The sequence below is a fragment of the Grampus griseus genome, assembly GCF_964374135.1.
Source record: "Grampus griseus genome assembly, chromosome: 1".
In the NCBI taxonomy this organism is placed as follows: domain Eukaryota; kingdom Metazoa; phylum Chordata; class Mammalia; order Artiodactyla; family Delphinidae; genus Grampus; species Grampus griseus.
Window position 1 is genome coordinate 109,753,963 of NC_139017.1, and position 18,746 is coordinate 109,772,708.

At 35.0% G+C, this 18,746-nt stretch overlaps 1 protein-coding gene across 2 annotated transcripts in view; it reads right to left on the bottom strand.

Annotated features, from left to right (window-relative positions):
* Positions 1–5,321: 5,321 nt before the first annotated feature.
* The window catches only part of PRKACB (protein kinase cAMP-activated catalytic subunit beta), a gene marked incomplete at its 5' end in the record, with an annotated part of 145,016 nt that continues 131,591 nt past the window's right edge, over positions 5,322–18,746 (bottom strand). For both annotated transcript variants that reach the window (XM_082664354.1, XM_082664353.1), the window contains 2 exons: positions 5,322–8,552; positions 14,429–14,593. In XM_082664354.1, coding sequence (XP_082520480.1) covers positions 8,427–8,552; positions 14,429–14,593 — 291 coding nt within the window. In that variant the 3' untranslated portion in view covers positions 5,322–8,426. The remainder of the gene's footprint in view (positions 8,553–14,428; positions 14,594–18,746) is intronic.

Genomic DNA, 18,746 nt, shown 5'->3' on the forward strand with positions numbered 1-18,746 from the left:
GTGAAAGAGGGAGGCAGAAGAGGATGTCAGAGAGATGCAGTATAAGGACTCAGCCCAAGTTTACTGACTTTGAAGATGGAGGAATAAAGTCACAAGTCCAGGAAAGTGAGCAATCTCTAGAAGCTGGAAAAGGCAAGGAAACAGATTCTCCCCTAGAGATCTAAACAGGAATGCAGGCCTGCTGATGCTTTTTTTTTTTTTTAACATCTTTATTGGAGTATAATTGCTTTACAATGGTGTGTCAGTTTCTGCTTTATAACAGTGAATCAGCTATACATACACATATATCCCCGTATCTCCTCCCTCTTGCCTCTCCCTCCCACCTTCCCTATCCCACCCCTCTAGGTGGTCACAAAGCACCGAGCTGATTGATTGCTCTGTGCTATACGGCTGCTTCCCACTAGCTATCTATTATACATTTGGTAGTATATATAAGTCCATGCCACTCTCTCACTTCGTCCCAGCTTACCCTCCCCCATCCCTGTGTCCTCAAGTCCATTCTCAACATCTGCGTCTTTATTCCTGTCCTGCCCCTAGGTTCTTCAGTACTATTTTAATTTTTTTAGATTCCATATATATGTGTTAGCATACGGTATTTGTCTTTCTCTTTCTAACTTACTTCACTCTGTATGACAGACTGTAGGTCCATCCACCTCACTACAAATAACTCAATTTCATTTCTTTTTATGGCTGAGTAATATTTCATTGAATATATGTGCCACATCTTCTTTATCCATTCATCCGATGATGGACACTTAGGTTGTTTCCATCTCCTGGCTATTGTAAATAGAGCTGCAATGAACATTTTGGTACATGACTCTTTTTGAATTATGGTTTTCTCAGGGTATATGCCCAGTAGTGGGATTGCTGGGTCATATGGTAGTTCTATTTGTAGTTTTTTAAGGAACCTGCATACTGTTCTCCATAGACTCTGTATCAATTTACATTCCCACCAACAGTGCAAGAGGGTTCCCTTTTCTCCACACCCTCTCCAGCATTTATTGTTTGTAGATTTTTTGATGATGGCCATTCTGACTGGTGTGAGGTGATACCGCATTGTACTTTTGATTTGCATTTCTCTAATGATTAATGATGTTGAGCATTCTTTCATGTGTTTGTTGGCAATCTGTATATCTTCTTTGGAGAAACATCTATTTAGATCTTCTGCCCATTTTTGGATTGGGTTGTTTATTTCTTGATATTGAGCTGCATGAGCTGCTTGTAAATTTTGGAGATTAATCCTTTGTCAGTTGCTTCATTTGCAAATATTTTCTCCCATTCTGAGGGCTGTCTTTTTGTCTTGTTTATGGTTTCCTTTGCTGTGCAAAAGCTTTTAAGTTTCATTAGGTCCCATTTGTTTATTTTTGTTTTTATTTCCATTTCTCTAGGAGGTGGGTCAAAAAGGATCTTGCTGTGATTTATGTCAAAGGGTGTTCTGCCTATGTTTTCCTCTAAGAGTTTGATAGTGTCTGGTCTTATATTTAGGCCTTTAATCCATTTTGAGTTTATTTTTGTGTATGGTGTTAGAGAGTGTTCTAATTTCATTCTTTTACATGTAGCTGTCCAGTTTTCCTAGTACCACTTATTGAAGAGGCTGTCTTTTCTCCATTATATACTCTTTCCTCCTTTATCAAAGGTAAGGTGACCATATGTGCGTGGGTTTATCTCTGAGCTTTGTATCCTGTTCCATTGATCTATATTTCTGTTTTTGTGCCAGTACCATACTGTCTTGATTACTGTAGCTTTGTAGTATAGTCTGAAGTCTGGAAGCCTGATTCCTCCAGCTCTGTTTTTCTTTCTCAAAATTGCTTTGGCTATTCAGGGTCTTTTGTGTTTCCATACAAATTGTGAAATTTTTTGTTTTAGTTCTGTGAAAAATGCCATTAGCAGTTTGATAGGGATTGCATTGAACCTGTAGATTGCTCTGGGTAGTATAGTCATGTTCACAATGTTGATTCTTCCAATCCAAGAACCTAGAAACAAATACAATGAAAACACAATGACCCAAAACCTATGGGAAGCAGCAAAAGCAGTGCTGAGGGAAGTTTGTAGCAACACAATCCTACCTCAAGAAACAAGAAACATCTCGAATAAACAACCTAACTGTACACCTAAAGCAATTAGAGAAAGAAGAACAAAAAAACCCCAAAGTTAGCAGAAGGAAAGAAATCATAAAGATCAGATCACAAGTAAATGAGAAAGTAATGAAGACAACAATAGCAAGGATCAATAAAAGTAAAAGCTGCTTCTTTGAGAAGATAAACAAACTTGATAAACCATCAGCCAGACTCATCAAGAAAAAAAGGGAGATGACTCAAATCAGTAGAATTAGAAATGAAAAAGGAGAAGTAACAACTGACACTGCAGAAATACAGAGGATCATGAGAGATTACTACAAGCAACTCTATGCCAATAAAATGGACAACCTGGAAGAAATGGACAAATTCTTAGAAAAGCACAACCTGCCAAGACTGAACCAGGAAGAAACAGAAAATATAAACAGACCAATCACAAGCACTGAAATTGAGACTGTGATTAAAAATCTTCCAACAAATAAAAGCCCAGGACCAGATGGCTTCACAGGCAAATTCTGGCAAACATTTAGAGAAGAGCTAACACCCATCTTTCTCAAACTCTTCCAAAATATAGCAATGGGAACACTCCCAAACTCATTCTATGAGGCCACCATCACCCTGATACCAAAACCAAAGATGTCAGAAAGAAAGAAAACTACAGGCCAATATCACTGATGAACATAGATGCAAAGATCCTCAACAAAATGCTAGCAAACAGAATCCAAGAGGATATTAAAAGGATCATACACCATGATCAAGTGGTGTTTATTCCAGGAATACAAGGATTCTTCAATATATGCAAATCAATCAATGTGATCCACCATATTAACAAATTGAAGGAGAAAAACCATATGATCATCTCAATAGATGCAGAGAAAGCTTTTGACAAAATTCAACACCCATTTATGATAAAAACCCTCCAGAAAGTAGGCATAGAGGGAACTTACCTCAACATAATAAAGGCCATATATGACAAACCCACAGCCAGCATTGTTCTCAATGGTGAAAAACTGAAACCATTTCCACTAAGATCAGGAACAAGACAAGGTTGCCCACTCTCACCACTCTTATTCAACATAGTTTTGGAAGTTTTAGCCACAGCAATCAGAGAAGAAAAAGAAATAAAAGGAATCCAAATCAGAAAAGAAGTAAATCTGTCACTGTTTGCAGATGACATTATATTATACATAGAGAATCCTAAAGATGCTACCAGAAAACTACTAGAGCTAATCAATGAATTTGGTACAGTAGCAGGATACAAAATTAATGCACAGAAATCTCTTGCATTCCTATACACTAATGATGAAAAATCTGAAAGAGAAATTAAGGAAACACTCCCATTTACCACTGTAACAAAGAGAATAAAATACCTAGGAATAAACCTACCTAAGGAGATAAAAGACCTGTATGCAGAAAAGTATAAGACACTGATGAAAGGAATTAAAGATGATACAAACAGATGGAGAGATATACCATGATGCTTTGATTTTTAACGCAGTGAGACTCACTTCAGATGTCAGACTTCCAGAGCTGTAAGATAACTTGTGTTGTATTAAACCACTGATTTTGTGGTAATTTGTTACAGTAGCCATAGAAAACTGACATATTAAGGTGATCATTTGCTGTGAGCATTACTACCCCCTCAATAATGACAATGAACCAACTGGGGGTTCCCTCACTAGACCTTTATCCCCATTCCCACTTTCCTTTTGGCCATTTCATTAACATCACCATTAAGAGATGAGCAAAGACTCTAAACTCAACCACTCTTGTGTGTTCAATTTTATGTTGTATTATCAAAAGGATAGCTTGATGCCAAGGGTAAGTCTGACCAGGTGTTAGTCGTGGTTTCAGTTACCCGTGCTTTCCCCCACTCTCATTAGCTACTGTTTCCTGTTTCCTGCTAATGTTCCAGGAAAGAATAGAAACAAGCAGCAGGTGCAGTGAGGTCTGTGAGTACACTTTTTTTTTCTTTTTGGCTTATGGTAAGTATTAGCCAAGTATAAAGCATTTGAAGGGAGATGATGAATTCAAGCCGTTCACCAAGGGAGTACACTCAGTTGGTGTACTAGTTTGTTAGGACTGCCATTACAAAATACCACAGACTGGGTGGTTTAAACAACAGAAATTTATTATCTCACCTTCCTGGAGGCTAGAAGTCCAAGATCAGGGTGTCAGCAGGGTTGTCTTCTTTTGAGGCCTTTCTCCTTGGCTTATAGATGGTCATCTTTCTCTTATGTTCTCACATGGTCTCCCCTCAGTTTGCGTGTTCTCTCTGTCCTAATCTCCTCTTACAAAGACACCAGTCTTATTGGATCAGGGCCCAACATATGACCTAATTTTACCTTAATTATCTCTTTAAAGGCCCTACCTTCAAATACAATCATATTCTGAGGTACTGGGGGTTAGGACTTCAACACAGGAATTTTGGTGGGGCAAAATTCAGCCCTTATCAGAGGGCATGAAGTCTATTAAATAAGGCATATAGAAAATGTTCAGGAAAGCTAAAATCACAAGTATTTAACTTCACATCCAATATTTGTGTGTAAGAGAAAAGTTAAGTGAATTTCAAATGATGATAGTTCTGGAGTGAAGATATGCCCAGATTTTTATAATTAGTTACACAAGGAAGTGAGGAAACCAGAATTTATATTAAGCCCTAACAATGATAAAATGAAGCAATCATAAAAGTAGTATCATGTTATAAAATGCATCAATATTTATAAATGTTTGTAGTAACAAAGCAATAAAAATGGTAAGCTATTAAAATAATTACCTAAAAATGTATTTCTTGAGGTAAAGGACAACTATAGAAACACACATTAATCAACCTGGCTAAAACCGGAAGAGGTAATGGTGAAGCGCAAAAGCGCCTCTAAAGAAAAAAGTATAAATTCATAGTTCATTATTACAATAGTATGAGGGCTCTTGTAGTGTCAGTCTTTTAAATATGAATATTTTCAACATTATTTTAAGAATAATTTAGACTAACAGCATCATGAAAAAGCAGAAACACTTTTAGATACTATGGAATAAATCTAATAGTTTTTCAGTAAATACACAGTTGGAATAGACTAGTGGACATTTGACCCTCTCTTGCTCTGTTCTCACCCAAATACATAAAAGCTAGGAATCCATAAGCATCTGTGGTGTATGCAGAAAATAAATCAGGAAATAAGGGCACTAAATAGAATCCAAGACTCAATAAATTGTTTTATCTTTTCAAGACACTTTAATTTTGCAGTTATTGATTAATTATAAAACACAGTTGTTTTCAGCATTTCCTAGCTACAGTAGTGCATAGGAAATTCCATTCTAAACAAAGAAGTAATTAATGAAATAACAACACACCTTAACATTTTACATTGATAAGTTACAGTTTACAAGGTGCTTTCACGTACATTATTTCATTTGATTCTTCAACAAGCAGAAAAAACAGTGGGAAAGAAATATGATTTTTTTAGGCTTACAATGAGTATTTTCAGGCCAATGGGCAGTCACTACAAGAACATATCGGAACAAGACAGCAGTGCCCACAAGCCACAATATCTTTTTGGTAGGCTGACAGTTTGATATCAATTGGATATTTAGCATCAGTGAAGGAGGAAGGAATCAGAACAGACACGAGGTTCTCATGATATTCAAAGAATTGTAAGAACACTGTAGAGTAAGGAGAAGAAAGATGCCCTAAAATATAGCCTTACTGAGACTTGCTTCTAAGCATGTTATCCCTTCAAAACGTCAAAAAGAGTCGTCACAACATGTGAAAGTTAGAAGGGACCTTAGAAACTGCCTAATGGAACTCTTCCATTTCATAGATAAGAGAACTGAGGCCAAGGTCATTGCTGATAGTGACAGACCAGGCTTGACAGATGCCTTGACTTTCAGTCTAGGGCTCCTTCCTCGACAATGCCGTGTCATTATTTCTTCTGTTTCAAATAACGTAATCTGATATTAAATACTGATTCATTCCACTTATTTATTAATCAAACTTTTATCTTATTTTTGGCTTAATTGTGGCTGAAACTGGGAGTTTTATATAATTCTAAGATATTCTAATTCAATGTACTTGAGTGGTCAGAAATAGACTCCGTTGATATATTTGAAAGCTTGCTGGTGTCCTTTAAATGGAGAGTTAAAATGGAACGGCTAAATATCCCTCAAAACCAATGTATGCCTAGGGTAATCGACCTAGGTAGATTCTATAGCAAATTGTGCCGGGCAGTAGTAATTTCATATTTTTTTTTTTTAGAATTCATAGAAATCTTTTTAATTACTGAAAACTAAAAATGTAATAATCAAAATGTCACCCCCATGATTTACTAAAATTATTTTGTAATAATTTTACAATAATATACAACAAAGGTACCATAGCATTTATAGCATACATATAGAATACATGATGAGCATGTTCTTGGGTCTAAATGAAATACAAAAAAAGTAATTAAAATTTTTTAGATTTATTAACATGATATATTTTTGTTACATAAAACTTGCTACAGCAAAGTATTTCATATTTTTCTTGCACATTTTAAATATACGTGACCAACAAATCAGTATCAGCTTTTAAGTGACATGACCATGCAGAAACACTTGACAACCAAAAGATGTACAGACTGATAAGGAGAATATCTCAGACAGATTTTTTCAGTGTCTTCAAAGGTTTTACAAGGGTGTGGTACAGATGAAAAGAAGTAGAATCAGTGACCTACCTGCACCGATAATGAAGCAAACAGAGTGCTTATATACATTAAGACCAGTTTGATTAAACACAACTCATCTTATATGCATATAAATTGATCATAAAAAATGAACACAGTTTATTTTCAACTATTTTGGTGTGTTGTTTTAAGATAGGTCACTGACACATAGAGATAAAACCAGACAGGAAATTTAAAAGCAAAGAAAAAACATATTTAAAAAACTGAGTTAAGCCGTGGAGTCTCAACAAACAGTGAACGAAATGTGCAAAAGTGCTTGAAATTTCCACATGACAGCAATGATAAGTCAATTGGCAAAAAAGTATATTAAAAAAAACTAAACTCAAATACTAAAATTGTATCTGCATGATCATAATTCCATTTACTGAAAGAAGAGGCAAGAAATTACAACATATCTAAAAATACCACACCTCAAAACTAAAACACAGTTGTGGTAGTTTTATAAATTTTGTCCCCTTTCCTCATTGCTGAGGCATAGGATGAAAGCCAAAGTTGCAACAGGGCCTCTACCTCAGGCTGACAAATACAGTACACCAGCATAATCACCTGACAACAACTTTTGTTCTTACTGTGACAAAACAAAGCAAAGCAAAGCAAAATAAACAAAAAAACCTCTATATTTAAACAAAAGTGCCTCTATATTGTTTACAAGAATCAAGCCACTTGTTTGACTTAGCTAAGTATTTGTTCACTTAATGTTCTTTTTACTTCATTTCTCTTCCTTTCAAAAGTTTACAATGGGGACTATTTGAGAAACTTAAAAATGTGTCACTTTCGTTAGTCATGTTCTATTAAAATACTGGCTAAAACCCTTATGGAAAGTTAAAGTTTAGAAATCTTAGAACTCTTCTCTGATACCTACATAAATGCTGGTATCAAGTGAGAGAACCTGGGCGATGATGATCCATATCATTAGCTTTTCCTGCAAAGGAGACAACGCTTGTCATACTGCACAGGCTGGTCGCTTATTTACTCGAGGGGAGGATGACAGGAAAGGCGGTGAAGTGAAATAGAGCTTCTGATCTGTAGGAATCCAAATTGCTGGGTCTAGCTACTCTGTATTAGTTCTAGGAAAGTTATTGTTTTATTTGTATAAATATCCTTGGTGTAAAGACATTCTATCTTCAAAAATTGTCCAGCGTTTTGGCAAAACCTAATATGAGCTACTCAAAGTAAAAATAATTATTAGAAAGTATATCCTTAAGCAACTAACAAAAATATTGGTAAGAACTACTAAAAGCAACATATATCCTTCCCTTCCAATGTCACATAGCCGTAACACTGCCCATCTGCAACACCAGCAAAATAAAATGAAGCACTATTTGCAGAAAAATTAATGAAAATGAAACGGGAAGAAATGGATTTAGGAGAAGAGGAGAAAGACGAACCAAAGAGAAGCAGGAAAGTGTCTAGTTCTGTGTTATGGCACAGACAATGCTTGCTTAGCGGTGCCTTGTTACATAGTTGGATGTAGAGTGCACAGACGGATGACGGCAATAAAGACCTCACTCAGTCGCTGGAATGAAGGAACTAGGTAACTGCTTCGACAAGAACGGTCTCAGCTCTACCTTATCTCTTAACAGAGTGCAAAGACTGAGTGTGAGCTCTGATGTCATCTTGTTGCTCATCTCTAAAATTCACAAAATTCTTTTCCACATTTTTCTGTTATAGAGACACGGATATCTTCTTCTTCATAGTCATCAAAATTGCTGGTATCTCCAGAGCCTCTGAACTTTGGTATGAATGGAGCTTCAACCTATAATTGAGACAGAGAGAGAAACAAGAGTGATATTGTGATTTATAATAAGAAATATATATTTGGTCTTTGTGCCAGTTACTGGCACAAAGCTCCTAAAACCCTTGGATTTCCTGAGTTGAGAGTGGCAAAAAGTGTCTTTTGTTATGTTAATGAGGTATCTTTGGGAAAGCCCCTAAGTAACCTAAGGATGGAGGCTGGTTCCCAGGGGACCCAACCCTGTGATTAGAAGGTTGGAACTTTCAATCCCGCTCCCTGACCTTCTGGGAGGGGAGAGGGACTGGAGACTGAGTTCAGTTACCAATGGACAATGAATGAATCAATCATGCGTATGTAATGAGGCCTCCATAAAACCCCAAAAGGAAGGGGTTTGGGTTTCGAAGAGCTCCTGGGTTGGTGAACAAGTGGGGATTTGGGGAGAGTGGCTTGGAGAGAGCAGGAAGCTCTGAGCCCCTTCCCACACACCTTGCCCTGTGCCTCTCTTCCATCTGGCTATTCCTGAGTTATACCCCTTTATAATAAGCTGGTCACCCAGTAAGTACTTTCTCAGTTCTGTGAGCCACTCTAGCAAATTAATCGACCCCCAGGTGTTTGTGGGAATCTTGACCTATAGCCCATTAGTCAGAAGCAAAAACTGGACTGGCAATTGGTATCTCCAGATAGATAGTGTCAGAAGTGTTAACTGCTTGGTGATATGGAAAAAGAGGAAAAACAAATGCCAGAGAATTTCCAAACAAACACTAAGGAAAATAAATTCCGCCTATTTACTACACAGTGGCAATCTTTAAATGCCTTTAAGTCCCTAAATGATCACAACATTAAAAGAAGAAGCAAACTATAGGTTTGCTATTTATCTCAATATTTTCATTCAAGGAATGGTACAGGCCAAAAACAATACTTGAGATTTCTAGGATAATTAACTGCTGGCATCAAAATGCTGGCACTTAAGGTTACAGAACTCCAGTTTTTCCTGTATCAGTTCTTTACTTCTAAAGTCCATTTTCTATCCCCTTTTCCTTAATTCCTTCCTCCTGAGGTTACAGATAATTCAGATTTATTTTTAATCATTTTTTTTAAATTCCCAACACTATTTTGTTAAAATAGCTGGCTATCAAAAATTTCTGAGAAATTTGAAAAAAATCTCTTTTAGAATTACAAAATTGTTAAATTCTGAACAGTTTTCTCTTTGGATCCTAAAAATAAAATGTCTTTCCATTACTTAAAATATGGTCTGTATAAAGATAATGCGGTGTACTGAATATGTTTGAGGAAAAGATGTGAAAAATTGAAACAATAACACCACAATTTACACAGCATCTATAATGTTTACTAACAATTATATGCAGGCTGTTTCATTTCTTCCTCAACATAACACTGTGAGGGAGGCAGGGAAGGTAGCCTTATTCCCATTTTACAGATTATAAGACAGAAAGTTGACCAAATTCATGTGACTAATAAGTGGCTAAAGCAGGTTTCAAATTCATTAGGTCTCCACTTCCAGTCCAGAGCTGTTTCTAATATTTATACCAGTGGTTTCCAAAGTTTTTTGATTTATATGCCCTTTAGTAAAACATTTTTGAGTATATATCACCAATAAATGTATAGTTATTTATTTATAAATTATTTACACACATGGCTGAACTATTATAAGATACACACAAACAAGACATCTAAAAAGAATAAGGTAAAAAATAAGTAGGAATGGGAAGTCTAATATCTTATTGTTTGCCAGATGGTTGCCTATGTGCCCTGCATTGGGGCCTGCAGTTCTGCACTGCACAGAAGAATGGGCTAAGCAGACAGTCGCCTCATGTCTACTAGCAAGGCAGCAGTTTAGGATCACACCTACTGAGACAATCTCTGGAAAAGGATTGTACAGTTTGAGCTGTCCAGGCCATTTTCTCCCATTTTTTGTCTTTCTGCCAGATGCCTTTGTCTATTTCGTTGTTCATGAGCACTTGGTCAGAGAATAAAAAAGGACTATGAAAACTATTCAAATTTACTATCATTTTTGTACTTCTCTACATACTTAGAATTGAGATGATAGTAAAACAAATGGCTATGTTAAAGTACTGGATTATTTCTGTTTGTAAATTATCCAGAGAGCCCCAAGTCCATTTTTGTTAATCATCAAGATTTGCTATTGATCAATTTGCCCAATAAAATAACCTGTTTGTTTTAGTGTGCTACTTCTTGGCAGATAAGCTGTTTACTACCTGAGATAAATCCAGCCCTTGGAAAGCACTGAGCAGTAGAAGTTCTACCCATTTTAAGAATAATTGTTTAAAATACATGATATGTAAAGATTAGTAAATGTTGGCTAAAATAAAATTGAAAATATTCATTATACATCATAAATCTTTAAGATACTAATAAAAAGTACAAACTTCAACAAAGTCTAATCAATTCATCTAAATATAGCATTAACTAACAATAATATAATAAATATAATATAAATAGTGCTAATTACAAAGGGATATAAATGATTTTATAGGAAAATATAAATTTCTATAATTGACTTTATAAGAGGCAAAAATTTGAAGAGGCCAATATCCACAGGAGAATTAATTTCTTAAAATTTCCAAGGTATAAATATAATTCCTATGTTCCTTAAATTTCCCAAAGAATAAGAAACATGGAAAATTTCCAGACTCATTTTATGAATCCATATAATCTCAACTCCAGAAAACAAAAAGTATAGATCAATAAAACTTATGACTATGGAAGTAAAAATCCTAAATAAAACTTTAGCAAATTGATTTTAGGCAGATATTAAAATAATAATACCCTATGATTAAATGATGTTCACTTCAGGAATGTTAGGATATCTCACTGATGTAACTCCTTATACTAATATGTCAAAGAAGGTAAAATATGGTACACTAGCAATCAAGGATATTTCCTTAAGCTGATCAGGAATACTTATCCAAGACAAATAGCTAATTTTATATTTGGTGGTAAAGCATAAAAGGCATTCCCATTCAAAAGAGAAACGAGATAAGACAGCTCAACAGGCCCACAGTTTTAAAATATTATTCTAGACATTCTAGCATATATAATAAAACAAAATGGAAATAAAAGATACAAATATTGAAAAAGAAGAGGCAAATGACACCTCCACCCACTGTGATTATCTGTCAATAAAATCCAAGGAAATCAATAACAGAATTTATTTAGTAAGGTAGCCAATTGTAACAAACATAGAAATGTTTTCTCCCTTGTGCTCTTACAATGGACGAGAAACACATTCACAGTAGCAACCAAAATATAAATTTAAGGAATAACTTTGAGAGAGAAATTGGACCTGTATGAGGGAAGGGGTTTCTAAAACTTTATCAAATGACAGAAAATATCTGAATAACTGCAGAAATATAACATGCTCATTAAAAAGAACCCTAAAGATTTTGGTTCTCTTCTAATTAATATACTGTAATCCCAATTAAGATCCCCCAGTACAACATAAATATTTGGAAAGACCAATAAAACAGAGGAGTTATTGTTTAATGGGTACAGAGTTTCAGTTTTGCAAGAAGAAAAAGTTCTGGAGATGGATGGTGGTGATGGTGGCACAACAATATTAATGTACTTAATGCCACTGAACTGTACACTTACATATGGTTAAGATATTAAATTTTGTGTTATGTGTACTTTACTACAATAAAACTGGAAAAAATTGAATTATGTATTTTTCATAAATATTTATAAGAATTCCACATATTAAATATATAAGTATTTTGAAAATTGAAATAAAAAACATTATAAAGCTACATAAAATGGTGTGGTGGTGTGGTATACAGTACAAGAAGAGACAAAAAGAGCTCATAAAAAATGAAGTTCAGAAACAGACTGAAGTATATAATAATTTAGTATTAGGAAAGGTAGAGTTTCAAATAAGCAGTCAGATAATTATTATTCAACAAATGCTAAGAGGATAATTGGTTAACTATTAAACAACAATAACAAAAAGAAGTTAGATCAAAAAGCACTAAAAGAAAATGTAGATTAAATAAGTCACCCAAATAGAATCTTGTAGTAGGTAGTAATTGTGATGTAATGGCCTGAAGCTAAGGGGAAAATGCAGGGTCGGAAGAAGTAGATCTACTACTGAAGGTGGTCACTGAAGTCATGGGAATGGACTGTGGTGAGGAAAAGCACAGAGAAAAGGAATAAATATGCCAACTGTTAATAGAGGTGCTGTCTGGATGATGGGATTATGATGATTTCAAATCTATTTACTTAACAGATTACCTGATGATAACTATATGAAACATACCTCAACCAGAAAGAAAAATAGAGCCTGGACCAATCTATTTAATCTTTCTCTCCAAACTACTCTTCCTTTTGCATCCTCTACCTTAATACAAATCTTAAGGATGAGAAATCTGATGCTTTAAAGTGGTTAAGTAATTTGCTTGAGATCTCACTCCTAATGGTTGTCTGATCTGGGATTCAGATCAATGTCTACCTAACCCCAGAGTTCATGCTCGCTCTCTTCTGTCTTCTGAGGCAGAGTCTTCCTACTCCAAAATTGCTCAAAGCATGAAAGTTAAGCATGTAATATGTAAAATCTATGAATATCTTATGAAACAATGTACTGTTGAGTGGTTTGGGGCTTTATTTTAATAACCATGTTAAAAGGCCTTCAAAGGGGGTAATGTGATCTTGGAATTGGGAATCTGAAGAACTTGGAATCAAACATAGGCATTATTTAGCAGCTGTATGATTATGTTTAAAGCAGTTAGCCTTTCTGAGCTGATTTTCTTATCAGTAAAATGGGGAAAATGGTACCACTTATCCCATAGGATTACTTCAAAGATTAAAATGAGAGGTTACAGAGTTGCTTTCATTAATTTGAAAGTACTGCACTGGTGCTAGGAAATTTAGAAAAAAACATGAAAATATAAAATATTTATTTATTAGATCTAAAATCTATTTTAAATTGCTTTGGACCTTGTTCTTGACTACATAACACAACCAGCTGAGATAATGATGCTAACGGCTATGTTTCAATGACTTTAATGGTTAGAGAGTTTTTGAACCCCTTTGAGATGCAAAGGCTGTACTGCACTCACATTGTCTTGGTCTTGATATATTTTCTATTTGCTGCATTCTAAAATTCTTTTAATGTTTTTAAAAAAATCTTTTATAAAAAATATAAATTAGAAAAACTGTGCTATTAATAATTTGAGCATTTACATTTTTTTCCTAAGGAAATTCACTCATGTGGCTGCATGGCATTATTAAATATGGCAAATTTCTGAAACATTAGAAGTTTTTGTTTTATGAAAAAAAAGAAAAAATTAACATATTCAAGATGAAGACACTTTATTCATACAAACTATCTTTAACTGGGCATTTAAGAAGCAAAAGGAGAGATGAAAGTAATTCAGCACCGCAAAATCTTTTCTTAAATGTCTCAATTTATTACAAAGGTAAAGTAATAATGACTGAAAAATATCTGATGAATCCAGCACTTAAACGTTATTATATCTGGCTGTATGCCAATTCTGGGTACGAGAATATATTTGCTTACATATCATCCTACTAGTGTGGCTTCACATCAGTTTTGAAGTGCAAACCATTACGACATTGTCTAATATATAATTGTCATGGCATTATGAAAAGAGGCATGGGTAGGAAAAATTTAACCAGGAAAACATTTCAATTGGTGGTCAAAATAGAATATACACTTTCCCTTCTATCAAGGAGAAAACTCATTTTTAAGTTGTGGGCTATAAAGGTTAAGTCCTGCATAAGATTAATTCAAAAGGTAAAAAAAAAATAAAACCATGTGTTAAGTTAAAGATACCTCTACTACATATAATTTAAACAGCAACTTTTAAAAAGCTTTTAAATTAAAGAAAGAAAAGGCTCACCTTCCTCTGGTAAATAGCAATCCAATCAGTTGTGGCAAACCACTTGTGAGTTTTTATATCACTCACACCATTCTTTAGATTTCCAAACCGCTTCGTCAGGTCCACCTGCAGCAGGTTCCTTAGAAGGTCCTTGAGATCTGAACTGAAGTGAGAAGGGAATCGAACCTGCAAAACAGACCATGTGGTAAAACACACATTCCAAAATTTTTTTTTGAGGTGATAGATCATTATATAAACAAAAATATAGGGGCTTCCATGGTGGCGCAGTGGTTGAGAGTCCACCTGCCGATGCAGGGGACACGGGTTCATGCCCCGGTCCAGGAAGATCCCACATGCCGCAGAGCAGCTGGGCCCGTGAGCCATGGCCGCTGAGCCTGCGTGTCCGGAGCCTGTGCTCCGCAACGGGAGAGGCCACAACAGTGAGAGGCCCACGTACCGCAAAAAAAAAAAAATAATAAAAAAAATAAAAAAATGTAGTGATGACCTTCAGATATTTTTAACTACACACTTCAGTCTCCATAGTAGTCTTTAAAAAAGAGAACTGAGTCAATGAATTAAAACTGTTCTCTTAGGGCCTTGTTTTGGTCATGGACTCTCTTTAAGAACATGGGCCCCTCTCCAGAAAAATGTGCATAACTACAGAACTTTTCCAGCAATGTCAGAAGGTTTACCCATCTTCAAGAGAGACCCCTTGGATCCCACATGATAAATCTTGTGTCTTAGCAACATACAAATTTAAACTTGCAACTTAAATAGAAAAACACCATATGAAAGATATCAGTATGTACATTTTTGAAAGAGATGATCAAAAAGGAAGTCTAAAAATGACTATAAAAATCCACACTGCCTTTCATAGCATAGGAAACTACTTTTCTTTTACTTATGAGTGACTTTTAAAAATAATTCTGCTATTATGCAATAGTGCAAAAAATGATTTAGATTGGTTTAAAAGCATTTTCCACTTTCTAAACTGTGAAGACTTTACAATTAGTTGACTGGCCCCCAGGCTTAAAAACAAACAAAAAACCCCCAAATAACTGAAGATGTTATATATCAAGTAATCAATAAAATAAAGTACCAGTCATTGGAGACCTAGGTCTACTTTTTGTTTTGTTTAAACACATTCTTCTCCTCTCTCTACTCCAACCTAACTCCCAGTTTTCACCCTATTATTAATATGGGTACTGAAAAATTAAAATGAGTACTACTAAAGGATGATATTAGAAGAAACAGCTGCATCTATGTCTCCTTACTCTTCCTTCATTACTACCACCTCTCCATTATCCTTTTCAACTTGTGTTCGATCATTTCCACTGCCCTCTTCCCCATCACACACACAGGTATGTATGTGCACATATCTACATGTGTGTGAGCACATGCACTTTCATTTTAATCCCATTTTCCTATCGTGCACTTACAGGTCCCATTTCATGTTCCCACCTTCACTAAATACAAACATTATTCTCTGGATTATCATGGCCTTAACTTCAAACTGACCATAAATCTCTGAAGAAATGCTTTAAAGGGTTAACAGATCCATTTCTGAACTTGCATTCTTTCTTTTGTTCTCTACAAGTGCCACCATCACCTTATAACTTGCAATGTGCATCATTACATTACCTCAGGTGATCTTCACAGTGCACTCATTCATTTAACTATGCTGAAGTATTTGTGCATGTCTGTCTCGCCCAGACTGTGAGCTTCTGGAGGGAAGGTACTATGCTATTTTTGTGTTTCTATTCCCAGGATTTATTAGATCACTTCAAATAATATACTTCATCCATTCCACAATTACCTATTGAGTACCTACTATGTACCAGGCACTGTTCTAGGTGCTGAATATACAACAGTGAGCAAAAACAAAGTCTGATTTCTTGGTACTTACATCCTAGTTGGATATGACATACTTGGTGAATATGGTATTAACTCTGTTCTAAAGATGGAGAAACTAAGATTTCAGAGACATTATATACCTTACCCAATCATGACACTATAAAGTAGCAGAGCTGGGATGAGAAATCTTGTCTTACAGTTCCCAGCCTCATGAATTTTGCTCTTTATTACATTATCTTCAAACATATAGAACTTCTTAATTTATATTCTGACTTTGAAAAAGTTCAACATACTTGATATACATTCTCATGTTCTCAAAGCAGAAGTTAAATCATTAGGATGCAAAGCTAGAAATCTATGGCAATGCTAGATTCATAACCATAGTCTTCTGATTGCCACTCTCACGCTATTCTGTGAATAAATATTTCTCAAAGTGTGGTCCTAGGGACCACTTTCATCTAAATCAACTGGGAAGTAGAGGATGATAATGCAGATAACTGGGGCTTATCTCAGATGTTAATGGTATTGGGCCTGAAAATCTGAGCTTCTATCTCCAAGTAATTCATCTGTACATGAAAGCTTGAGAAGCACTATTTGTAACATTATTTACTATTTATACAGAAGTTTTATTTTTTCTTCTAGTGACAGATCAAAAAACAATTTTAGTGTAAGTAATAAACTAAGTCACCATCATACCAGAGGAAAAGTAGTATTGTGTTAAGCAAACAAAGACTATTTGAAGGCTGAAGGTTTGGGGTCAACTCATATTAGCAACTAAAAAAACTTCATTTTTGCAAAGTCTATATTATTACAGATTATTAGAGGTTTTATGTTCTAAAAAAAAAAAAAAAGATGTGAACTACCACCCTCTCTAGTTTTTGCTTTTGACACAATGGCTTATTAGAAGTTAGGCACTATGCCAAGCAGTTTATATTCACTGGCTCATAAAATCCAGAACATAACACCGAGGTAAATACGATTATTATCCCCACTTTACAGGTGATGCAGTTAAAACCTACAGAGATTAAGTAATTGGCCCAGATTGCAGAGATAATAAGTGGTAAGGCTATAATTGCAAACCAGGCTCTCCAACTCCAGGGTATATACTCTAGTTTCAGGTTGTTGTCAGGAACCTTATAAAAGAATGAAAATTTCATCTTAAAAATACTTGCTGCACATTTCCTCATTTATCCTACTTGGAGTAAAAACTAGAGAATATAGGGTATTCAAAGACACACTGTCCACTTGAAAAATACCACGATTATTTATACAATGGTTATATTCTAATTTTGTTTAGATTCCAAAGGAATAACTCATTTGAAGTATACTTATCTTCATTTAGAATAGAGTTTGCATGAACTGTTCAATATAATGTATCAGTTATTCTCCACTTCATGATGTTCGGAATGGCAGACAGTGATGTACTACATATAAACTATTTTCTGAATTCAGGTAATATGCAATGCAATGGATAAAGAATATATACACCTGAATAAAGTAGTTTTTTTATGTAGAATGCAGATACAGTGATGGTCTTGAATTAGTTAATGAGAACATTTATTTGGTTACTCCCCAGAACAGTGATTCTCAAATGGGGAATGGTGGTAGAGGGTTGTGATGGTAGATATCAGAACCATTTGGGAATCTTTTCAAATTCTAGACATGTCCTCCTCATCTCCACATCACACCCTCTTCTTCCCCAGAGATTATGATAGGTAGTCCACACTCCCATAGTAAACCATGTTAATGATGGGAATCTGTCATACCCTTAAAGTCTACTGGAGGGGAAATAATGAGAATCATTGTGAAAGTATTTTTTCCATGATTGTTCTGAAATGTAATCAGAAATGGAGTTTCTTTGTTGACTGAACTTTCCAAAGTGCTATGTTGATGTATCAACTGAAATTAGCAAACTAGAAAATAAATGAAATTATGTTTTAAATGCAAGACCTTTATTTATAGTATGTTAACCTGGAAACACCAAAGACTTCTATAATGGGATGATTCAAAACTGTATCAAATTTTGATACTGTATTGTTTCTATCACTGTTATCAATTATAACTGCTGTAGATGTCAAAAGTAAAATCAGAATTATAGAATATTGCAGCTAGAGGGAGCTTAATTTAGTCTAAACCTTCATTTTAAAGATGAGGAACCTTCTTTTTTTTTTTTTTAAAGAAAGATAAGGAACCCTAGCTTCAGTGAGACTACCAACTCAGTTAATTTCGTTGTTGGGAAAATAACTTAATTCTTTTGACTCCTACGTGTTTCTGCAGTCCATGATAGCACAAAATATATGACAGGGCAAATAATGTGAAAATAGCTGTAAAGAGCTAGATATGGAAAAGAGACAGTCTAACCCCTTTCAACCAGTAGAGGTGAGTGATAAGGTTATTGGAAACTGGCATTATTTAACATGAAAGAGGTGTTTGTGCAATATGTACTCCCTAGAGTGTTTATTGGGTCTTCTTTCCCCTAATATTT